General features: G+C 52.1%; 7 protein-coding genes across 7 annotated transcripts; 3 read left to right on the top strand and 4 right to left on the bottom strand.

The window, feature by feature from the left end:
- Positions 1-317: 317 nt before the first annotated feature.
- Positions 318-2600, bottom strand: J4E85_004068 (uncharacterized protein; the record flags this gene model as incomplete). The annotated part of the gene is made up of 3 exons (XM_051468330.1): positions 318-694; positions 746-2254; positions 2306-2600. 3 exons carry the CDS (start codon positions 2598-2600, stop codon positions 318-320), a joined length of 2181 nt encoding a protein of 726 aa, XP_051327922.1.
- Positions 2601-4394: 1794 nt separating this feature from the next.
- J4E85_004067 (uncharacterized protein) lies at positions 4395-6347 on the bottom strand (the record flags this gene model as incomplete). Its single annotated transcript, XM_051468329.1, has 2 exons — positions 4395-5228; positions 5589-6347. The coding sequence occupies 2 exons, from the start codon at positions 6345-6347 to the stop codon at positions 4395-4397; spliced, it is 1593 nt and encodes a 530-aa protein (XP_051327921.1).
- A 3141-nt stretch (positions 6348-9488) lies between these two features.
- On the top strand, positions 9489-10720 carry J4E85_004066 (uncharacterized protein; the record flags this gene model as incomplete). Its single annotated transcript, XM_051468328.1, has 2 exons — positions 9489-9862; positions 9922-10720. The coding sequence occupies 2 exons, from the start codon at positions 9489-9491 to the stop codon at positions 10718-10720; spliced, it is 1173 nt and encodes a 390-aa protein (XP_051327920.1).
- Positions 10721-11513: 793 nt separating this feature from the next.
- On the bottom strand, positions 11514-14210 carry J4E85_004065 (uncharacterized protein; the record flags this gene model as incomplete). The annotated part of the gene is made up of 1 exon (XM_051468327.1): positions 11514-14210. The coding sequence occupies one exon, from the start codon at positions 14208-14210 to the stop codon at positions 11514-11516; it is 2697 nt and encodes an 898-aa protein (XP_051327919.1).
- Positions 14211-15719: 1509 nt separating this feature from the next.
- J4E85_004064 (uncharacterized protein) lies at positions 15720-16738 on the top strand (the record flags this gene model as incomplete). Its single annotated transcript, XM_051468326.1, has 2 exons — positions 15720-15843; positions 15894-16738. The coding sequence occupies 2 exons, from the start codon at positions 15720-15722 to the stop codon at positions 16736-16738; spliced, it is 969 nt and encodes a 322-aa protein (XP_051327918.1).
- Positions 16739-18107: 1369 nt separating this feature from the next.
- J4E85_004063 (uncharacterized protein) lies at positions 18108-20684 on the top strand (the record flags this gene model as incomplete). The annotated part of the gene is made up of 4 exons (XM_051468325.1): positions 18108-18187; positions 18239-18510; positions 18716-19279; positions 19336-20684. The coding sequence occupies 4 exons, from the start codon at positions 18108-18110 to the stop codon at positions 20682-20684; spliced, it is 2265 nt and encodes a 754-aa protein (XP_051327917.1).
- A 423-nt stretch (positions 20685-21107) lies between these two features.
- J4E85_004062 (uncharacterized protein) lies at positions 21108-21989 on the bottom strand (the record flags this gene model as incomplete). The annotated part of the gene is made up of 1 exon (XM_051468324.1): positions 21108-21989. The coding sequence occupies one exon, from the start codon at positions 21987-21989 to the stop codon at positions 21108-21110; it is 882 nt and encodes a 293-aa protein (XP_051327916.1).
- Positions 21990-22832: the final 843 nt, after the last annotated feature.

The following is a 22832-nucleotide window of genomic DNA, read 5'->3' as shown; positions in this document are numbered from 1 at the left end:
GTGGTATGTGTGCGCGAGCCCCAGGCTTACCGCTTTGCATGAGATTACAAGAGCTTGTATCAGATCTTTCTTTACACAAAAAAACTCGATGAACACAAGGAAAGATTCGTAAATACACAGACGTGGAGCGCAGGTATGGCCCGGTCCGTGTGCGGGAGATAGATGACTGAGGATATGGTTTGACCGCTCTATGGTTTGTCAAATGCGACCACCGCGATGCAGACATAGGAACAAAACAAATAGGAAATTATGCCTAGATGGCGAGATGTTTCGCTTCTTTAGGTCTTCGCTCTTGGATGACTCAAAAGGTTGTTGGCTTAGTAGGCATATGGGCCAGGGGGGCCTCGTGGTTGTTGAGGCTGCCATGGCGCGTTGGCCACGTAGCCGGGTGGTTGGTGGAAGCCAACATCCGCATCGCGCCCTGGACTGCTTTCGCGACTCAAGTTCCGCTCATGCGTTGCTGTGCGACCGAATGTGGATGCATCGGCGAGCAAGTGTCCTTGATCGTCTCCGAATGAACGACCACCGGGACCGTTGTATGCGGTGTTCTGATCCGCGAGAGGAACGCGGTCGTAGCCGGCGGTGCGGGGACCGAACGGCGATGGAAGCGAGGTTCGCTTGTACTCTTGGGGATCCATGAGTAGCGAGTTGCGTGCGTCGAGAGGAGTAAGGGTGTCGAGGTCACGAGCTTTCTCTGCAGGGGCTGTTAGAGGGTATTGGCAAGCAGGGGGTGGAGAAGACTTACCAGCTGCCTTTCTCTTCTTACGGTGAGGGTTCTCCTTGCAGCAGATGATGATCGCGTTGACTGCAATGAGGATAGCAAGAACACCAGTGAGGGAAGCCTGCACAACGACAAGGACCAGACCGGTGACGGTCTTGGTTGTCTGGCTCATGCCAAGTTCTTCGACGAAGACCAAAATGCAGACGACCGACAAGACGCGAACGACCGAGATGGTGATGTTGATCCAGGTGCTAGACTTGAGCGTGTACGGACGAGCCCAGAGAAGCATGACAAGGAGAAGTGACTCGACGATGAGTTGACCAGCAGCCTGTGCGAGACCGTGGCCATCTGCTCCTGCGATAACGCAACCACGAGCGAACATGAAGATGATGGCCGGTACGAAGATCCACCAGTAGCTCTTCTTGTAGTTCTCGTAGAACATGCTGTACTTGCGCCAGATCTCCTTGTCTTCGTAGAGAGCGTCAGGCTTTCCTTCCATCTTCTTGAACTTGTCTGCGGTGCTCCAAATTTTCCAGGTAAAGAAAGCCAGAACTCCGGTAAATGCGGCCAGAGTAACACCAGCAAGTGTCTTGACAGCCCACGAGTCTCCGTTCTTGAATTGGTAGACACAGTAGAGAACCCAGATACCGTAAAGCAGGAGGATCAAGTTGGTAATCGTCTTGGCCAGAGTCCACCAGTATCGCTTGCGGAAGCTAGTCAGTTTCTTCGGGAAGCTGCCGAACAGTGCCCATGTCTCCAGAATGACCTTGAAAAGGAGGATACCAACGGTGATGGCAGCGATAATGATGGCGAAGATGAGTAGTACTGTCATGAAGGCGTTACGATCGGGGATGGTGTACTCCTGGATGAAGCCCTGCATGTCCTTGGCGTAGACAATGACCTTGTTGTCACCTCCCTCTTCGGCAGTATCGTTGACGTTCGTGTTCAATTCATCGCGAGCGAACAGGACGTCAAAGCTGCGCTTGGTCAAGGTCATGTTCTGGTCCACGTGTACGAGGGTAGCGTTCTTGAGAAATTCGACACTGCTCTGGGTGAGGTTGCCGCCGGTGCTCTTACGGAAGTTGTCAATGGAGTGCTGCATTCCCTCCCAGTAGATGAGACCGGTGCTAAAGGCAAAGTTCTGGGACCAGCTGCGGTATACACCAGGGACGTCAGCGCTCATCATGCCGTTCAAAGCCATGGCCTGGAACCATCCGATGACATCGCCGAAGGTAGGACTGGATTGCGCCGCACCAGGGTGTCCAGCGCCAGCGAGCGAAGCCAGACCAGTAACAGCTAAGGCAGCTCCAGCAATTCCAGCGGCGATGTATTGTACTCCTGCGGTGGAAAGTGATTGTCCGTTGCTGACTTGAGAGGTAATACAGGCCAGGTCCTTGCCTCCGTCTTTGGCCTTGAGCTGCATCCTGGCTTGACTGTCGATGTCGGGAATGTTGAAGGCGATGCTGGGGATTTGGGACATGATGCTGTCGGGGATGCTCTGCTCTCCCTGTGCACCGAAAGTACCCTTGGGAACTGCTACATGTTAGCTTGTACATTATGCGCATATCGTCGCCATGTGCGTACCTGGACATAGCTGGTCGACCTTGTATTCGCCATCGCAAGGGTCGAACTCTTTGTTATACAATTCTCTGCCGTATGCGTTTACGGTAAGGATTGCCATGACCTTCTGCTCAACCTCGTTGGTGCCGGACACATCGAATTTGACCTTCTTGATGGAGCGGTCGAACTCGATGTTCAGCTTGTTGACCTTGATGTCTCCTGTGCCTTCCAGACAGGAGCTGAAACCGTTGGTCTTGAGAATGTCGGCAGCCAGTACGCTCAGTGGCGCCGATGCCAGTAATATAAAAGGTGCGAGCATGGCCGAGTATGTCGCGTGGGGCCTCATTATCGGTGTTGTGCGCCCGGGGGCGTTCTCGAGGTGCGGGTGTCGACAGCGAGCGACGGTCGCAGCAGCGAAGGGTCGGGCGACGTTGGTATGCGCGGGTGCTTGCTGACAAAAGCGAGTGTTGCAAAAGAAACAAGCAGTAGATTAAACGGGGGTCGGCCGCAGGTTCAACCTTTCTCGTGCCTGATGGAAAGCGGTAAACAAAGGCAAGCGTCCAGAGGGAAGGCGCGTCGAGGGAGCGGCGGGCCAGGAAGAGGGTTTGGGGTCGAGTCGGCAGGTACGAGGGACGCAAAAGTGAAACGACTGACGAACGAGGGAGCGATGTGGTTGAAATGAGGACGAGGCGCTGAAGCCGGTAATCTGCCTCTCTTCTGAAACCGTGCGGCGACAGCCAAGGGGGTTCACTCCAATCAGGAAGGGACGCGCGGCGCTAGCCTCGATTAATCCCGCGATGGCGCAGTCGCTGGATCCGACGCTATCGAAGGATGATGGTTGTTGGGCCGCGTTCGAGAACACGATGGGATGCAGATGGGGTTGACGTTGGGGAGCTGTCAGGGACTCTTGCGCGAGCTGGGGAAGGAATGCTTTTTATCGCTAGGTCATCACTATCTGCTGCTACTGCGAGACACGCTGCCCTCACACGCCAGTACACCACTACTGTCGTATACTGGCAGCTGAAGACTGCTGCCGTGCAAGGCGGGCCTATCAAACTACCCCGGTCCGCTCGAGACCGTTGCCGTCGCCAAGTCAACCATCGTGTCATCGATGCGGAGTCGCAGAACTGCCTGAAGCTTCAAGCCGTGCACAAAGAGCTTATCTCGCCATCATCATCTCTTGTGCACACAAAATCATAGGAGTTCATCATCATCAAATTCACTTTGGTAGCCTCCGCCGAAGACCCCATGGACGGCGCCAGCGTGGCTGTGCAACACCCCAGGGTGGTAAAAATAGACGCTCGGCCACTAGGTGAGAATTTGAACACTGCAGCTGCCCAAAGAGACCAAGTGCTGCATCGAGGGATGACGTTCCCTCGTATACTGTAGGCCCGAAATACTTTTGTTGTAGTTCAACAGTCTGCATCTGTCTTTGTTGTGATGACGGTACCCCTTTGAAAGGAGACAAACGTGCTGCAGTCAGAAGAGGAGCTATTCTACACCTTCTGTCTTTGTGTTTGTGCTATGCGATCGGCGTCTGGTAGTTGCGCGGTCTAGAAACTTTGAAGGCTTCGAGACCGCGAGAGCTGCGTGATTAAGCCGATCACTAGCCCCAGCACCCGCCAGCCGTCACATCAGCCGTGGCCAGGCGCCCTCGTCATCTGCACAGTGAGACCACCTACACAACAGCCACCACGGTTACGCGCCACACTACAGCCAAGTGCAAACCTCACGAAGAGACGTCTTCACTGCTTTCATTGTCGGTTCGTTTTCCTGCTATCTTTCCCATGCAGGTTCGGGGGCCTAATCATCTGCCCATGTTGGTGCAATCTCACGTGCAATTTCATACGCCCGCCAGTATCGCTCCTTCACTACCTGGGTATAGCGCTCTGGATTATACCTCTCATCTCCGTTCCGTCGGTAGCAACAGATCGAGGTGATCTCGATGATAGTGCACTCTGGTACCGATGACTGTCAACTGAGATGCATTCTGTCACGTGAGCTAGCGACCGAGGTCGTGCCTTCTTCTTACGCATCCACATGATGTACCTTCCCCAATCACCTGGGCAGTGAATCATCGCTCAGAAGTATCACGTGTCTTCCCGTCAAGTGCCTATAGTGGCACAAACCCAGCTGGAAGCTCCTTCCCCTCAACCCAGGCTACAACAGTCTCCGCCCAAAGACCAGGGTTTTGCCTGTTCCAAGGATGCCTCATATTCGGATGCGTATAAGCAAGAGTCAAAGTGTTGTTCTCTTTTCCAATCTTGACGAGTTTGCGAGCAGCCTCCGGGCTATCGCTAGATGGAACCAGCCCACCCTTCCCAGCGACAATGATCAGGGTTCGTGCAGACCATGGGTGCAGTCGCGCCGCTGCGCTGTCGGTATGCGCGATCTGTGTGCAAAGCGATAGCGAAGGACTATTTGTGCGGCGGAGATCTGTACCATCCATGAGCCAGCGAATCCAAGGTCGGGGGACAGCGTTTTCCATGCGACTGGAGGCCCAGAGCAGGTAAGGTAGCAGCGGAGCTTTGGAGACAGGCGCTTCGCTGTATCCAGAGATAAATATCGATTCGACGACATGAGGGTAGTTCGCAGCAAGGCAGACTGCGATCGAGGCACCGAGACTGTGGCCAACAACGTGGGCTCGACCGCCGATAGCTTGTGCCTCTATCAGACGCGTGATGTGCTCTGCGGATGTCTCGATAGAGAACGGTATGTGCGACGAGTTACCGTGTCCAGGGCAGTCTGGGAGAAGAAGATGGTAGTCTTGGATGTAGGGTACCACCAGTTCCCAGTCGTGGGCGTCTACGAAAGCGCCGTGTATGAACAGAATGGTCGAGTTGCTGTCTTTGTTGACGGCTATATGCCAGAGCAAGGGGTTTGGGTCATCCCGCGCAGCTTCCTGCGTTTGTTGGGTAGCCATTCGCAACCGCTCTCCAAAGGACGGCTATAGTCGAATAAGGGTTGTGATGTGAAGAAGGAGATTTCGTTGGCCAGATCAGACACAGATGTGCGTCATCGCCGCCATCGCCAAAAGGCGTCTGCTGTGGCGTAAAGATACTGAGAGGCGTTTTGACAGACCAATGAGTGATGTTACAGGCAGTACGCAGTAAGCACGGGTGGTTCTAGTGCTTACGCAAATGCATCCATCACTATGAGCATTCAATATCGAATATGACGTTTCTGGCTTTACCACGCGCTTCCTAGTGCGCCTGGTATAGCTAACAACCTTACATTTCTGGCCTTCGTGCTTGAGAGCTACATGTATGTTCTCCATCGACAGCTGTTTCTTCACTCCTATCTATACCGAAGGCCATTTATACGACATCCATTTCTCCAGCGTACGATTCCATCCACCACTCCCAAGCTGAATGTGCACAAACATATCCAGATACTGTTTCCACACAACATCCCGTCCAACCATATAACCCAGCTCTTCAAACGTAAAAGTCGCATTGGGGTTGACGATGCATAGCACATCAGGATGCAGCCGAACCTGCAATTCGACCTCGATGATATCGCTAATCATCGCGTCGGCATCACCATCCATAACAGCTTTATAGACAGCATTGTTGTCCTGCACCAGAACGATAGTAGCGGCCTTCAAATTCGCGCGATCAAATGCTTCGTTCGTGCCACCCGGATTGACCGCAACTTTGACACCCGCAGTATCAATAGCCCCCAAAGACGAGAACCTTCCTAGATCTGCGCATCGCACGCAGGCTGCCTTGCCAACGCGTTGAATCGCAGTAGAGAAGAAGACCTTCTGTGCACGAGCCAAGGTGATGCTAACGCCACTCATGGCGACATCGAACTTCTGCGCTACGAGGTCCGTGGTGATGTTCGCCCAGATGGTAGGAACAAACTCAACTGGACGTGGAAGGCCGAGCGAGTTGGAAAGCGACTGCGCTAAGTCGATATCGGCGCCGATGTAGGTCGTGTTGATGGTTGGTGTGGCAGGCAGTCCGGTTTGGTTTGTTACTTTGTAGGAGAAGGGCTTGTAGTCTCCCGTTGTGCCGACTTTGAGGTAGCCGCGCGCTTGGATTTTGTCGAGGATGGAGGTCATGTTGGTGTATGAGGTTGACACCGCGTCGCTGTGGGAGATGAGTATGGTGGGTTGCAGCAACTTCAGGTGTAGCATTACTTGGGAGAGTATTCGGCATCACACTCGTTGTTTCCACTCGAAGCCGCGGCGAGAGGGTTGATAAGCAAGGACGCTGCGACGAGCACTGAGGTAGGGTTTACCATTGTGACGAACGTTTTTGACCGCCGATATTCAACTCACAACGAAGATCGTGAAAACTTAAGGGAGCTGGCACGTAGTTATACTAATCTCCGATCTCCGCAATCTGGATGCTGACAAGCTCCGCCCAGCCTCCAGTAGATCCTTCATAGCTCGAAAACCTTGCCATCCTGAAGATAGGTACCCGGGTATCGTGACCCGCTAAACATCAGTTCCATAATTGGGAGCGCACACAACTGACTAATGGAACCAGTCATAGACTCAACTCTTGATACTTAGCAGCTGCGACGTTTGATCGTACAGTATCTTGGATCGTGTCTTGGCAGGGCTCAAGCGATGACGGGGTGTTGTAATCGGCCGACGAAGGCCCGCTCCGGATTTTGATACGAGATAGATAGATATGGACATTGCTGATCATACGACTGTCCATTCCGGTGTCGCACGTGAGCATTGCCTGGATCTTGGTTTGGCCTATACTAGCCGCGTTAGTGAACAGCTCGATGTTTGTCTAGCTCCCTTGCCTGCAAAAGCATATCAGCGTGGGCTAGCTATGGTCTCAAAAGCTCTTGGGTTGTAGCGAAGAGTAAGTAACCGCGAGGCTCATTCTCTTCTACCCGCGTAGCAATATTGCAATTTCCCGAATTACCCCCCTCATTCTTCCACAGACCACTGTATGTCTAGCTAGTCTTCCTGCTGAATCTTTGGCCTTTCCTTAAGGTTCATCATAGCTCCCAGCGCATCCCAGTCTTCGGGTCGTTGCACGCATTCACTCATGTGCTGTGCTTCTTCCAGCCACTGGTCCCACACATCAGTCCTTGGCACCCATTCCCTTGCCCAGTCAATCTTCTGTGTAGTGTAGATGGTTGTCCAAAGGCATTGTGTCCAACATTCATGTTTAGTGGTTTGTGGTGGATCTAATTCCAGATTGATGTGCCACGACAAGCGGAGCGGAAGAATTGCGGCGATCCAATATAAAATATTCAAGACCGTATATGTGACAGCAAGTGCTGCTTTCATTGTCCATACGGCATTTCCGAATAGTACAATGGAGCCCACAAGTGTAAGCCCACCTACGGTCCCGCTCAAGCCGCGCCCCGTGAAGGAGCTGACCGCATAGTCGATGGTATCAGGATGGAAGTAAAGAAGACGCCCGATCTGCTCGTCGCATTCCACAACCGTGAAGGATCCGTTTGGAGATTTGATGACAACCGTACCTGGTGGCGATTCAGCACTTTTCGGCATAACAGGCAGAATCCATGGCGTCCAACGCATCCCGACACAGAGTAGAGGTGTCGTAAAACTCATGACCAGGATACCAGTAAGTGCGACTGCATCCCCAAGCACAAGAGCCCATGCTGCCAGTCCGAAGCTCAATGCGCAGCTGAAGATAGCGATCGTGTTCATTGGCGCGAACAATCTTGGCCGAAGTGGACGTCTTCTGAGGCTTCTATCTTCGTTCTCGGGATCCCACCGTATCTTCACTACACGTGTCGTGAATGGTGGTAGCTCAGGCCAATCCGTGTATAACATTCGACCGAAATAGTGTAAGGCAGGCCTGGTAACGCCTGTATGAGTCCCTATCACCGGTGTATCCTCTTCGGATTCAAGTTTCCTTGGTCGTCGCGCAAGGAGACCCTGAGGCGCGGGTATCAGTCGTGGTAGGAAGCACGTCCACGACATGCAGATCTGCTGGCTGCAAGCTTCGATGTTATGCTCGCCTAGGAAGGCTAGGATGTTGACGACGTCGAGGCTCCAGTCATCGCGCAGTTTTGGGAAAGCGATATCGATCATGCTGAATGCTGCTTCTAATGTCAAAGTCTCGCAAGATGCAAATGGCGAGTCGACAGATAATTTTGGAGCATGACAGATGCTGGCTCTGATGTTGCAATTAGGCTTTATACTGGTGCAGCCCCACGAGGGGCGCAATGCATGTCTTTAAGGCTGAGTATCTAAGTAGGTGGGCCTCAAGGCTGAGTAGGTGGACTCGGCTGAGGCCACCTACTCGTGCTCGTTGCCTGCCTAGGTCGACCTGACGGAACCTTGGAAGGGTCGAAAGCCATTTCTGAACTTTCTGTGAACTGATATATCTGGCTTTTACGAATCGAGTGGTCGCAACGATGCGATGCCCGTGAGGTGATTTGTGATGGTAGAGTGATGAGACTGCGAATCGATCAGCCACGGCCAGACTCATGCTGGCATCGATCTACGAACCCCGCTAGTGGAAGGACCGTGCCCGCCACACGGTCCATCCGCTCTGCATCTCAAAAGACGTGAAAACCATTGGAGAGTCATTGAAATTGCTACAAGTTATCCTCCCGTTAATTTCGATCGTAATTCAAGGCTTCGTTGCATGCATCGCTGCCCGTACTCGAACTCGCTTTCGGCCTGAAGATATCAGATGGGGAGATTGGAAAGGCAAGGTCCCGAGGTCCTCGTGGCTACAGAAGACTACCTAGGTAGCGACCAGCCTGTCTCCCGTTCCCCACAACATCTCGACTCTCAGTCGCAAATCTTACTGCCATTATTGCGCATTTCGTCCTCGCCTGCGCTCCCCAAATGTTAGGGTCTAAAGACGACGAGAGGTCGCCAACTTTAGGCCCCACTAGCAGGTTTTGCTGGCCGTTGATTCGAGCGAACGAAATCCTCCGCCTCCCGTAAACTTCCTACCCCAAGGCTCCATCTCCACCTTTGCAACGTCACTTGCGGAGAGTGGTTCTTTGCCTTCCCTTTCCAGGAACTGTTACCCATCTCAGACTACCCGACCGGACGGATCGTGGTTCGCGACAAGGGTTTCGCTGTAAGGGCAGCATGAGACGCCATTCGCTCACACATGGCACACAAGATCTGCCCAGGCGCGAGAGACAGATCCGCATCATAGACGGATGGCGGTATGCTATATAAGACAAGGAGGTTTTCCGACCATCACCGAGGTCTATCTCCGCACCAGCTCGCTTTCTACCCAGGATGTCCTCCACTAAAGCCAGCCTCACGGCTCTCGCCTTAGGGTTCTCATCCCTCTTCACCCCGGCCTTCGCCGCCCCTTCGCCATCTTACAACTCGCCCAAACCAGTCAAAGACCCCTACTCCAGGGAATACTGGCCCGCGCCTCGCAAGATCACAGGTCAGGACTTGAACGGTACGCTTGGTGGTGTCCACATCCACGACCCAAGTATTGTGCTCGGACCAGACGGCCACTACTACTCATTCTCCTCTCATGGCTTAGCAACCACCTCCCGTGCTTCGAAGAAGAACAGTCTGGAAGGGTACTGGGAGGTTGTCGCTCAAGTTCTGCAGCCGCCTGGCAGCATTGATGATCCCGCTCAGGCAAACCGTCTTTGGTAAGAGGCAGCTACTTTGCAAAAACCACAAGGAACTGTATACTAACATTATAATGCAGGGCCCCAGATGTTCACAAGGTCGGTGATACATATTACTGCTACTATACCGTCTCCGACTTCGGCGTCTCAGAGTCATTCATTGGGCTTGCTACCTCGAAGACGTTACAAAACGGGTCCTGGACTGACCACGGCATGGTCGTGTCTTCCAACAGCACCGACGCTCCCTTCCCGCTGAGCAAGACCAACACCATCGACGCGGCTTTCATCCAAGACGCCAAGACCGGCAAAAGCTACCTCTCCTACGGCTCCTGGTGGGCCAACCTCTGGCAGTTCGAGTTGACCAAGGACCTCAAATCCGTCAAGATCCCCACTGCCCGTCAGCTGAGCTATACCTACGATCCTGCGCTACCGACCAAGGAGCAGGCGTACGCGAACATGTCTCTTTCCTGGGGCGGCGCATCCGCCGAAGAGGCCCCATATATCAACTACAACAAAGAGCAGGGCTTCTACTACCTCTGGTACTCTGCGGGCCTGTGCTGCGGCTACAACCCTGCTGCGCTGCCTCCGCCTGGAGCTGAGTACACCATATTTGTCGGCCGCTCAAAGTCGCCCCGCGGACCTTTCGTGGACCGCAATGGAAAGGATCTAGCTGAAGGTGGCGGAAGCATGGTCTACGGTAGCCACGGCAACACGTACGCACCCGGTGGACAGGCGGTGATTTCCGACTACCGCGGAAGCGATGTGCTATACTACCATTACGTTAACACGACATTCGACCCGCTGTACCGAGACAACTTCAAGTTTCTGGGATGGAATCCGATCAAGTATGTCAAGGGATGGCCGGTGTTGCAGAAGTAGTTGGAAGAAGGACATTGACTTCAAGAAGACTATGTATCATAAACGGGAAATGGGTATAACAGAAGCAACCGAATCTACCAATCTTCCTACACCGTGTCACCCACTAGACCTAGCAAAGTTGCAGTAGGCAAGAGCGGTGTGATTGCAGCAGGGACTAGCGCCCAATCTCGTTAAGAAGACTATAGATCCGAGAAGAGGATATGGGTATATCAAAGCAGCCGAAAGCTGGTAACTCCCTCTAACAGTGTCCACCGAAAGCGTAATATCAAATGCATAGACTCTGATGGAGTCCGCGGTGCGGAGACGAAGCTCTCGAATCCAGTCTCGTTTTCCTACACCTTTCCCGCAAAATTGCCTTTATAATGACCACCACCAACCAATTCTTTCACATACGACCATAGGATCTTGAAATCAGCGCTTCCCGTTCGCTCAGCGGTACTTAAGCAAGATACCGGCGGATTAGTACTCGGGTGGGTGACCACCGGGGACCACCCGCTGTTGTATGTTTTTGCCTTCTTTTTGCCCATGCAGCGTTGCCAACACCAGCGCGTTGAAGCAAGAAAGCAGTGTCTTTTTTGGCTTGTAACCAGATCCCTCCAACGCCATAAGGCTCGTGTCGCAATCTAGCTATTGTAATACTTCAGCGGTCCCTGGAATAGAGCTCCCGCGTACACGGAGGATTATCACCGCTGATGTAGTGGATCGTGTGCTATGCCTTCCCAGAAACTAACAGCGTAATACCCTGCGTCTTGTGGATTGCTGAAATTGTTGGAGTCTTTTTCCTGTCGCAAAGTTATGCAGACGGATTAGACGTTTGGCTTTTACGCCATGGAAAAGAGCGCTTTTGCTTATTACCGATACCAAACAAGTCGTCCGCGATTTCTTTAGCTTCCCGCCCAAGCTTTTTCTTGCGCTTCTCGTAAAGCGGAAGCGGGAAGTCGAACTTGAGGCGATGTTTTCGGATGCAATCGAGCGCTGCGGGCCTTCCCGAATCCAATGCGAGATCGAGCGCAGTGCGTCCGTTCCACTCCAGCTTGGTGATCTCAAGTGACGCCTTCTCGAAAAGCGCATCGAGAGCTTCATAGGCGCCATTAAACAGAGCCCAATGAATTGGGTATCTCCCTTGGTCAGGCAATAGCTGGCGTAACATCTCTGGGTTTCCTCTGAGCAGGCCTTCAACGCTAGCAGCATCGTCTCGCTCAATTGCTGAGCGAAGATTTTCTTGCATACGAACTTTCTGCCCCGGCGTGAGGGCTTTCTGATCTTCTGTCGCTTCCATTTCCATAGCTGCCGCCTTTCCAGTCTGAGCTTGGACCTGGTCTTGTGGTATTGCCGTTATTGGGTCTTGTGTTGGCGCTGTCGTGTCTTGCATTTGAATCCACTCGGCTTGCATAGAGTGCTCGCTCGGATGTGGTGGGCGCAGAAGATTGTTTTGGGTATCTTGACGAGTGGCTTGTGAATCGGCGACAGTCGTCGGAGGAATGGTTGTTTCTGAGATACTGTGGCGAGCGTCGGGCTCTTGTAACGGGAAGGGCTCGCCAGATTGTCCTAGGCGGCTCGGTCCGTGTCCTCGCGCGCGACAATTCTGTGAAATACACAGTTCTTGTGAGATGTCGCGATATTCGTACGTTGTAGGCGCGAGGTCATACGAGCTCCAATCTCGCTGAATGGTGGCAAGTTTGTTGCGCAGCTCGGTCGCTCTTATCCTCTCGTTCCGATTGACGCGAAGAACCCGTCCAAAGATGACCTTCAGTATGTCTAGAACGTATCGTTGCGTAACTTCATGGTTGTACCTTGCCTTGAGTAGTGTGTTGGACCAACTTATGAGAAAAGGATGAAGAGCAGCGCTATGTCGTCTTCCTGGTCCTGGAATGATATTGACGTTCGAGGCCTGCGCCTGCTCCGGTAGATAACAGCAGATATCCATATTCCGGTATTCCCATTGGTATGAGTCGCTCCTTACGTAGAAAAATGGCTCTCTACCAGAGCCGTCGGAGAAGTCGACCATTAAGAATGTCTCCAACGCATTGACTGCCGTTGACCCATCGGCAATGAACGCCAGTACCATTAGTGTGATGCAGCCTATAGACCAGACATCACTATCCTGACCTGCCAGACTTGTCCTTTCGTCCTGGATTTCTGGAGCCTGATATAAACCTGTCGGTCTCGTTGCAGGCTGAGTAGATGTTCGCGATGTAGCTGTAGAGGTTTGTGCAGATCCTGCCCTCTGTTGCTTTGCATCTCTCTTGCGAGCCAGACCAAAGTCGCTGAGCTTCCAAGTAAGCTTGTGCTGCCTTTTGGACCCAGAACCGGAACAGGTCTCGAAGATCAAGATATTGTCAGGTTTTATGTCAAGATGTAAAGTTTTGAGCTGATTATGCAAGCATTCTAACGCTTCAACGATGTCAACTAGGCTGGCGAGCTGGCGAGAGGGTGCGATGTCTTCCCGGGCACGCTTTTCACCTTTGAGGAGATCACCCAGACTGAAGTTCGCCAGTTCGAAGATAAGAGAGTGTCGAGTGGGCTTTCCTGCCCCATCGAGTTCGGTTATACTACCTAAATGTAGCATGATCATGTCATGCTTGGTGTTGTATCTTCTCAGTTCTTTCAAGATGTCGAGCTCGATTTCAAAGTCCTTGGTGGCTTCGGGCATATCGCGCACAGATTCTACCGCCCTGAAGACTTTGAGAGCCACGAGTTTTGTGTCTTTCGGATTACCGGTGACAAAATCGGAGTCTTCCTGGTCCTCATTTTCTCGAATTTCCCAGTGAAATTGTGCTATTTCAGCTTTGAAGACCTGGCCTTGAGAGCCACTTTTGATTGGTTCATACATGCCCATGAAAGGTAAGCGTTTGCTGGTGGTAATGTCGTGATGCTCCAGCTTCTGAATCATGACCGGTTTGAACATTGCTTGATCCAGAAGTATGACTCTGTGGCACCAGGTTGGAACATGATAATCTCTCAGCGTAGCCTTCGTGAATGGTATCGACTCATCAGAGGGGATGGGATTGTCAGACATGGCTGTAGAGCAGCCGAATTCAGCGAACATCCATTGCAGAAACAACGAGAGCAGTTCCTTGGAGTTTTGGTACAAGAACAAAGCAAGAAGAGCCCTCCACGATGGTGTATCCAGTGGTGTGCGCGTCGTCGCGTCAATGCAATTTCTGATAAAGGTGTCTTCACGTGAAGGATCTGAGGTCTCCTCTTCATTCGCGATACCGCTGGTGCTAGATGGTAGGAGAACGCCGCCTCCGAAGGAAGGAGTTTCAGAAACCGACTCTATGAACAACAGCTCTAACGACCTAGGGTTGAGTATCCGATCGAGGTCAGCCTTTGGCAAGAAGCCGCGGCGTTGCGCTTCGTCTTCTTCAACGTCCTTGGTAGTATATTCGACAGCGTCCTGCAATTCTTGGGACAGCTCTTCTAACTGAGATCTGCGTTTCGAAGACACGCTGGTCCGCAAGGTTGAGAAACTGGGCCTGCCGCTCATTGGATTTGGGTGCCCATAAGGTCGACCACCCACTTGTGTATCAAGGTTTATCCGATCGTGGCACGTGACGAGACACGGGACGAGATACGCGACGGGACACGCGCCGAGATGCGAGATGGGTAGATGCGCTTGGTAGAACCGAAATGCGCGATCGTCCCTGAAGTGCAAGGAGAGACCACACGAAGCTCGTTAGCCTGTTGCTGGGCGGGAGCCACTGATAGCGAGGTTGGGGTAAGATGTGGAACTCAGTGGCAGAAGTGTGGGGCAGAGATGCAGCAGAACACTTCTGGGTAGTAGGCATCCTCGCCCATGGAGCCGGCCTCCCGAGGTCATATCTGGGGGCTGCCAAGGAGCTACATGGCGCGGACCCCCGGGCGGACGCCGCGCGTCGCCAGGCTCGCCACTTGTACCCGCAGGAACGTGCCGTCGCAACAGGCAAAACACCGCCTATATTCTTCCACCATCGTAGACCCGCCTGCCCAGCCGTATGCTAGCCTTGTGACAACATCACAACGGTGTTTAGATTATGAGCAGACCTATGGGAATGCGCCAGCGCAGACATACCTCGGCGTGATCGAGACCGAGTCGATCTTACTTCAGCCTTGTCCAAATCACAGTAGGCTATAAGAGTCTTTCAGCGGTAGGCAGTTGCAATGCTGCCTCGTTTCAGCTTAGCCACTACCAAGCAATGATAAAGCATCAAGCCCCCCACCGTTACTACAGCCGCGACAAGCTACATGAATTTCTCAAAAAGAAATTCGGTGACAAGACCAATTTCAGGATTCAAAAAGTTGGAGAATGCATCACATTTGAGGCTCCTGAGCAATTGACTGCAGTAAGTCTAAAGAATCGCTCATCACTTCATGCTGACACCTTTAGGAGGACTTGAGGTAACACAGCCCATCCATTGTCTCCGTGACCGGTGAACGCTGACAGGACGCATCTTTAGTGCTGCGAAAGGCTGAGGCGCCCTCTCTGTCGGCCTGCTCAGGCAATGCGGGGCTCCCGCAGGATGGAACACGGCCATCCCGTGTTTTGAACAGGTTATGACCGAATACATAGTTTATAACACATACGACGTATCCCACTCCACACCCTTTCATCTCGCCTTTCAATCTACCCCTTCCAAATGTTTCTTAGTTCCCAGCAGGACGACAGGGACGCGCATGAGCCCCACACTCTCGCTCTATCAAAGCCACAGATACAGGCTGGCATCTTGGGCTGCAAGCAGTTATTCTCGAAGCATACGGATAGTCACTTGCTCGAGCTAACTCGCTTCACATGTGATGCGTCGCATGATTTATCAACCCACAGCTTTAGTAGCTCTTTGCAACTGTCGGCTTACCTTGACAATCATGTGAATGATACAGATGGACAAAATAGTAGTTTGGAAATATAGTAAGTGAATCTGAAGTAATTCTAGCTTTAGGCTGATGGGGTATTAGCACAGTTCACCAGAAGAATACATGGGCGCCTCTCAGCATCAGCAGCGACATGATATCTCTCATCATGCACCGTTACCACCTCAGCCCCGGCTTCCTTCAGATATTAGCATGCTTCAAAGATCGATACATGCCGACTGAAGAGGAATTCTCGAGCGCGGCGCAGTCACATTTCACTGATGACCGTTATGGTATGTTGGCCCTCATCGATATCTGAGTTCGAGGTCGTAATGACTATTAGAGTTCGGTTGGGTATACAAATACTCGGAGAAGAAAGCTGTCGGCGAAGGAAATCCGTGGCGAATTCGACAAACCGGAATTTACCACTTTACCGAGCTGAAGCGGGCGAGATCAGTGTTGTTCATCATACACCCAAGCCCCTCCGCCCACTTCAAAGATCACCTCAGTCAGGTGCTACAACAACAGAAGGCCAGAATCAGCCTATTAGCAAATCCCATGCTAATCCATTCGATGCTCATATCTGTACATCTCGGCTCTTGGCGTGATTATCTGGAGTACCACGTAGCCAAGCTTTTGCAATTAGTGAGTGCTCTCACCGATGATGACAGCCTAATAAAGTCCCTACTGACTTATACGAAGGATATCAAATCGGCCTGTACATCGATCGAACAGCCGCTCGTCACGTTTGAAACTCTCAAAGACACCCGCGCTATTGAGAAGAACATCCTGCCACTCGAGCCTATTCTCGCATCCTTCGAAATCCTCTTGGACGATCTTCAAGAAGCCAACAGAATCTTTTCTGGGGCGAGCGGAGCAATAGAAGGCACATCTGAGGTCATAAAAGCGGCGTTCGCCCAGTTCCGCAAGGACGCTGCATCATACAGAGGATATGCTCTATACATGGGCGGAAGAGCTCAGTCGACCGCTCAGTCAATGCTGGACACAATAAACCTGGGTTTCCAACAACTGGCACAAAGCCAAAACAATTATACGATGGGTATGGCCAAATCGGCGCGAGAGGACTCCATCGCCATCAGAGCGGTAACGCTGGTCACTTCACTTTATCTACCGTTCTCTTTCGTTGCCGTACGTATCACATTCCCCGTAAATCTTGGCCGGTACTGAAGATTTGCAGACTATGTTTGGCATGAATCTTTTCGACTTCGACTCTAAGTCTCGCAATCTTGTTCTCTCGAAACAACTCTGGCTCTATTTCGTGATATCAGTCCCTCTGACTGCTCTAACGCTAGCTTGTTGGAAGTGGAGAATGTGGGGGTATGAGAAGAGGAAACCTACTACAAAAATGGAACGGCCGGAGAGCAACTCAGATATCGAACTGGGTCAGTACTGATGCAGCTATTCTTGTCGTTGTCGCAAAGCCTTGGAACGGTTGATGCCGTTTCACTAATATGACAAAATCACGTGGAAGAGATTTGAAGTAGACAGCGGACGCTGTCTGTCAATTGCAACGTTACGTAGTTAAGAACAAAAGCCTGATGTCAGTATCTACTTGGGTATCGTTTGCGGGGTGCGGTGCTGCAATCATGAGATATCGTAATCATCATGGTACCGCGATGATGCAGAGCGACGAGTGTCACATTTCCCGCAACACATGACACCCTATACAATCAGGTACTGCGATTTCGCGATTACTAGAGACAACCTTGGAACTACCTAGGTATGTGCTTGCAACTTGCGGCGTGAAAACGTGGCACGTCTCTTCAACCCAAGTATGGCTTCAACCGCTAGCCTAAAACAAGAGTGGGCAGGCCCTAATCTGATTCAAAGGGGCGTCGCCTTATTCGTTGGCACTTTGCGTGCAAAAAGTATCATACACCGCAGCGGAGGTTCGGTGGTTGTCAAAGAAGCCCGGCTGGGCTTGGCATAAGCCCGGGCGGGCGCTAAGTACCTAGGTATTGGGGGCGGCGCTTGGAGCCGCGTTTCCCTTGCGGCGTCTTTCGCACTCCATCGCGACATCATCATCTTCGACCATCTTCAGGTTCAAAAAGCCCACTCAAATCCTTTTCAGTGACCGGGGAGTCTATTTCGCAATCACGAAGTATCTGTACGCGCAGTATATGTCGCTGTGCCCCTCAAACCGGCGGCTGACCGGTGAGAAATGGAGGACCTTTTGTCTAAGCCGTAAAGGCGAACCTAACGCGCCTTCATGTCGTACAACAGCCAGGCGGCGCTCACTGACCCTCCCTCTCGCATAGCTGAACCGCTGGCAACGTCACCAGTGCCTGTGCGAACGCCTCAAATTTCCAGGTTGCGACGCTGCGTACCTATCGGTCATGCGTGGCAAAGCATGCTGGCATGCAGCACATGTCGCCTTGTTGCCTTCTTTCTGCCCGTGGCCCTTGGCAGGCTTTCGATAGAGGCCGCATACACATATGAACCGTTTCCAGGTGTAACCCATGTTACGTTTCCTCCACACCTGATCGTTGCTCCTTCCGTGCTGCTCCACTCTTTCATCTGTGAGTATCCGACAACAATGGCCACACCTACGGATACGGCTACTCCACCGGTCACACTACCGCCTGTACAGAAGCTTCATCTCGAAGAGAATCCCATGTATGACATCCTTCACAATTTGTCACGATCGTCCCTAATAATGCTTTACAGTCCTTCAATCTATAACCCACTGAGTGGGGTAACGCACAAAGAAGCCCAAAGATTCCACGAGAAATATGGATTACTAGTTGAGCAGGGTGTGTTCATTCGCGGTGTCATCGCACTTCGGTCCCAAAGTGACATCACGAATCTATTCGAAGACGTTCGAGATGCCCGTTCCAAGACACCCAAAGCACTGCACAGACCCATCGAGTTGAGTATCGGCGAGCAGAAGTATACAAAACTTGAAACCCAGATTTTGTACAAGGCTTTCCTGCCCCAGAGTAGGTGGGAAACGTTGAGAGATATCTCGAGGTTGCATCGACTTTTGATCATGGCCTGTATCTTTGCAGCAGTGACCCAGTAGGTGTTGATACACAGCGCATACCACTAGTGACTGACGTCTCTCCAGGGGGTGGGATCAAGCTGCTATGGCTGGTAAGATACGTCGAAAGAAGCAGGTTCCTCATCTCAACTAACAATATGAAGGAGCTGCTATCGAAGTCATGAACAACTTGGGCAAGCCTACCACCGCAGGTCAAAGTTCCGGCTTCAGGATACGGTCGAGACGGGCAGACAGCGATCTCAATGTCAGTCTTGGCCACAATGACTGGCTGCTCGGAATCACAATCGGGGTACCATTCTTCGCTGGTGCAATACTAGGTCTCATCATCACCGATCCAATCACCAGAATCCTGCGCTTCGGTCGTCGAGGTGCTATATGCGTCGCGGGTATTTTCAGCTTTATATCGGTGATAGGTTCTGCTTCGGTCCACAAATGGGAGCATCTTCTTGGGTTCCGGATTCTTTTAGGTGCTGGCATGGCAGGCAAGGCCTCAATCGTGCCTATTCTGCTTTCTGAAACCTCGCCCAAAAATATACGCGGCTTTCTGCTGGTTTTCTGGCAGCTTTTCGTGGCCTTTGGGCTAGCCGCCGGATCGGTCGCAAACATGGCCGTGTATTCTCTCAATGTGCATTCGAGCTGGCGATACATGTTCATCTCCGCCTTCATCCCTGCATTGATACTACTTTCGTTGATCCTTTTCTCTCCTGGTAAGAGGCTCTTATGACTTCAAACCGTCCATTCTTGAGAGCTGACCTTTATGCAGAATCCCCTCGATGGCTGTTGAAGGAAAGCGGCGCCATCGGAAAACTTTCGAAGAACGGCAAACACTCGAAAAAAGGCAAACTTTCGAAGAACGATTCTCGCAGGGGAGAGCTCATTAGGGAAGCCTACAATTCCCTTGTCGATCTGCGAGGCGAGGTGGTTCCCATACTTGCCGCTGGCGAACTGTTCTTAATGCACACGCGTCTGATAGATGAGCAGCGCCGGCTGAAGGCAGCATTAGTTGGTAAGCCCTACACGACCAGTGAGGTCGATAGGACCGCACATGCAAGTCTTCGCGTTGGCGATACTTCTCATTCGAAAGCACCAAAGAACCCCTTCCATGCCGTCATCAAGCACATCAGCTGGCGAGAAAGAATTACGTTGATCTTCTTTCGCTCAGGGTATACAAATAGAGCGCACCGAGCTGCCGCCGCTGTCATGGTCTCGCAACAACTTTGCGGTATCAACCTGATAGCTTTCATGGCCGATTCCTTTTTCCGATACTCCTTCTTCAAGGGCGACATTCACACGAACCCAGACCAAAACATGCAGCTACTGGGCGCCTCCCTTGGGTTGATGTTCCTCAACTTCATAGCTACAATCCCTGCCCTGTTCTTCATCGACAGGTCCGGTGGACGCAGGCGAGTGCTGAACTGGTCATTTCCAGTCATGGCCATCTCATTGCTAGGCTCTGCTTTAGTTTTGAAGGCTGAAGATCGGATTGGAGCCATTGCTGGACACTACATTTTCTTGATCGTGTTCATGATCGCATATTCCATCGGTGAAGGTCCAGCAGCTTTCGTCATCTCAGCAGAAGTCTTTCCCCTCGTCAACAGAGAACTCGGCATGAGCCTCGCAGTGTGTTGGAACTTCCTGGGGGCTGGACTTCTCGCCGTCTTAACCCCATGGCTGCTGAAAAGGCTCGATCAATTCGGCGTACTCTTATTGTTTGCAGGCACGAACGTTATCGCATGGTTCCTTTGTTACTGGCTTGTGCCCAGTACCGGCCAGGAGAGTCTAGAAGAAGTTTTCGACCAGCTCGATATCACTACCTGGTTTATGTTCAAGTATACTTTAAGGACAATATCGCACGCACTCACTGCGCCGGTAGAGTGGTGCTCGCGACCGTGCTCCAAGCCTCTGAAAGATTGTGGCTACCCAAAGAAACTCGGCTCGCCAAGGCAGGAGTGGAACGAGCGAGCAAAACGATCGGCAGACACTCTTGCTGATCTTACGGGCTCTCCAGAGACAAGCGCAGATGAGATGGATCAGGTGGATCAGACGTCAAGTAACACAGAAACCAATGCTGGGATTGAACTTCTTCCTATGCCAACGATCCCCCCAAGATGACCTCATGATCTTTTTTTCTATTCTTTATTCAGAGTCTATTGGTCTTTGCTGGTTAGAGCATGTTTCCATCCCGGATGACCTCGTTATATAGGCGCGGTATGGATTTCGGAAGCTGGATGTAGCTCGTCGGCGAGATATCATCGTGATGCCAGTGGTAAATTGTAAGTGTCCAAACCCACATCAGAGGCTTCAAGGTCTTTCGAATTGTCAATAGTACAGTTTTAGAGTGCGCTTGCTAGTAGCAATGGAAACACATTCAACCCTCTCATTACTGTGCGACGCGGCACATTGTACGTGCTTCGAGTATCGACAGACTAAGCAACTTCCCTCAGTGCATTTCTCTCTGGGGTAGTATGCACAGGAATGACTAAAGCTCTACCAAACCTCAGAGACCAGAGAGTCCAACTTCTACGCTTGAAGACCTCAGGCCACCGTCAATATCCTCCCTCTAGAATCCAACGCCCAATTAGTCTCAAAGCCCTCCTCATCCACAACCCGATCCCTAGCCCAGAACATCTCTTCCATCACATTCACCCTCCTCCTACCCAGCTCCTCCAACAAGTCCAAAAGACGCTTATCCACCTTCCCCAGCCAAACCCGCACAGCCTCTCCTTCGACCCTCGCACGACGCGTCACCCACCAAAGCGTGCCATCGCGACACAAGCTGAACCACCAGCCTAGCAAAAACACGGCTTTGGGATCTTTGTGTTCAAGTAAGGCTAGGAACTCGGGCGTGATAAACGCGGTGAAGTAAAGGAAATCCAAGACGTTGGTGTGGGACAGGCGCAGATGTTGGATCCGCGAAAGGATGAGGACGGGAAAGTGATAGACGTTGTTCTCCTTGTTGGATTCTTCCGTAATACCAAACAGCAGTCTAACCTTCTCAGGCACGAGACTAGTGTCGTTGCTCACCATCCACTCGGGCGGCGTGGGACATGGGCCTGTCTTCTTCTTCAAAACACGGTTGAATACACTGTCCTCCCTCGTAGGATCTGCTATACGCCAGAGATGTCGTTTGCCTTCTCCGATCTTCATCCACGCTAGGTCGCCTGGCTCGGAAGGCTTCAGCGGCCAGACTGTGTGGGGGTCGTCGGACTCAAGATACCAGAAGGAAGCAGCGCCGAGGTGGACGCCTGTGGCCCAGATGGCGTCGCGTTGGGATGCAGGTATGGGACCGGAGAGGAGACGCTGGTACTGGGTTGTGGCGTGGGACCAGTGGCGCAGCGATGCGTTTTGGAGAGAGAGAGATCGGGTGGGAGTGTGGGCAAGAGCGGAGTCGTGCATCAGGGTTAGGCCAAGGATCATGTGCATTAGGAAGGGGTGCTACACTACAAGTCAGTTCTGAACAGCTAAAGGAAGAATGGGTTGGACGTTACGTTGAACGTGAGGCGGCATACTATGTCTCTGCATGCTGGGGCCATTCTCTCGCCTATACGAATTCCGTCAGTCAGCCCGCATACTCAAAACGGTTCAATGCTATACCATACCTCCGACAGTCAGAGACGTCCTACTCTGAAATCTCGCAAGGATCTCAAGATGACTTTCCGAAAATTCCCAAGATGACTGTCCAGTAATCATGTTTGGATCCAGCGCCGACGCCCCAGATCGAAGAGAGTCTCCAATCATAGAAGTCACAACGCCGTTGGACGATATCGGGCTCCACAGCGTGCGAGTCGCTCCGTTATTCCCATGGTGCGGCGTAATCGTGGATAGCTCCCCAAAATCAACTGTCCCCACGCCCTCCACATGCACGTCCAACTCTCCCTCCTGACCCTCAAAGTCGCACGCCACGCCATAAGTCACGCATTTCGCGCACCGCGGCCTCGTCTCATCGCACTACCCAAGAAACATCAGCCCAACCAGCCTGAACCATAGATACACTCAAGACAACTAACCTTAACCCGTCTCAACTTGCAATTCTGACACCCACTCCTCGATTTCGCATTCCAGCGGCGTTTCCGTACACCCTTTTCCGTTGACAAACCGCTGCGTTTGGATACGAGAGCAGGCATAGCGTTGATTCGATTTGAGTTCCGTTCTTAATCAAGTGCCTATGAGGTATGCATCAAGCCTGCGAACAGAGAGGGCATTGGAGGTGGGTAGATGCAGTCTAACCCCCGCTCGTATAAAGCGTCCATGCCGCCGTTA

This window comes from Alternaria conjuncta (assembly GCF_024043145.1).
Source record: "Alternaria conjuncta strain BMP 0040 chromosome Unknown scaffold_5, whole genome shotgun sequence".
Taxonomy (NCBI): domain Eukaryota; kingdom Fungi; phylum Ascomycota; class Dothideomycetes; order Pleosporales; family Pleosporaceae; genus Alternaria; species Alternaria conjuncta.
The sequence above is the reverse complement of the archived record's forward strand: the minus strand, read 5'-3'. Positions and strand labels throughout refer to the sequence as shown.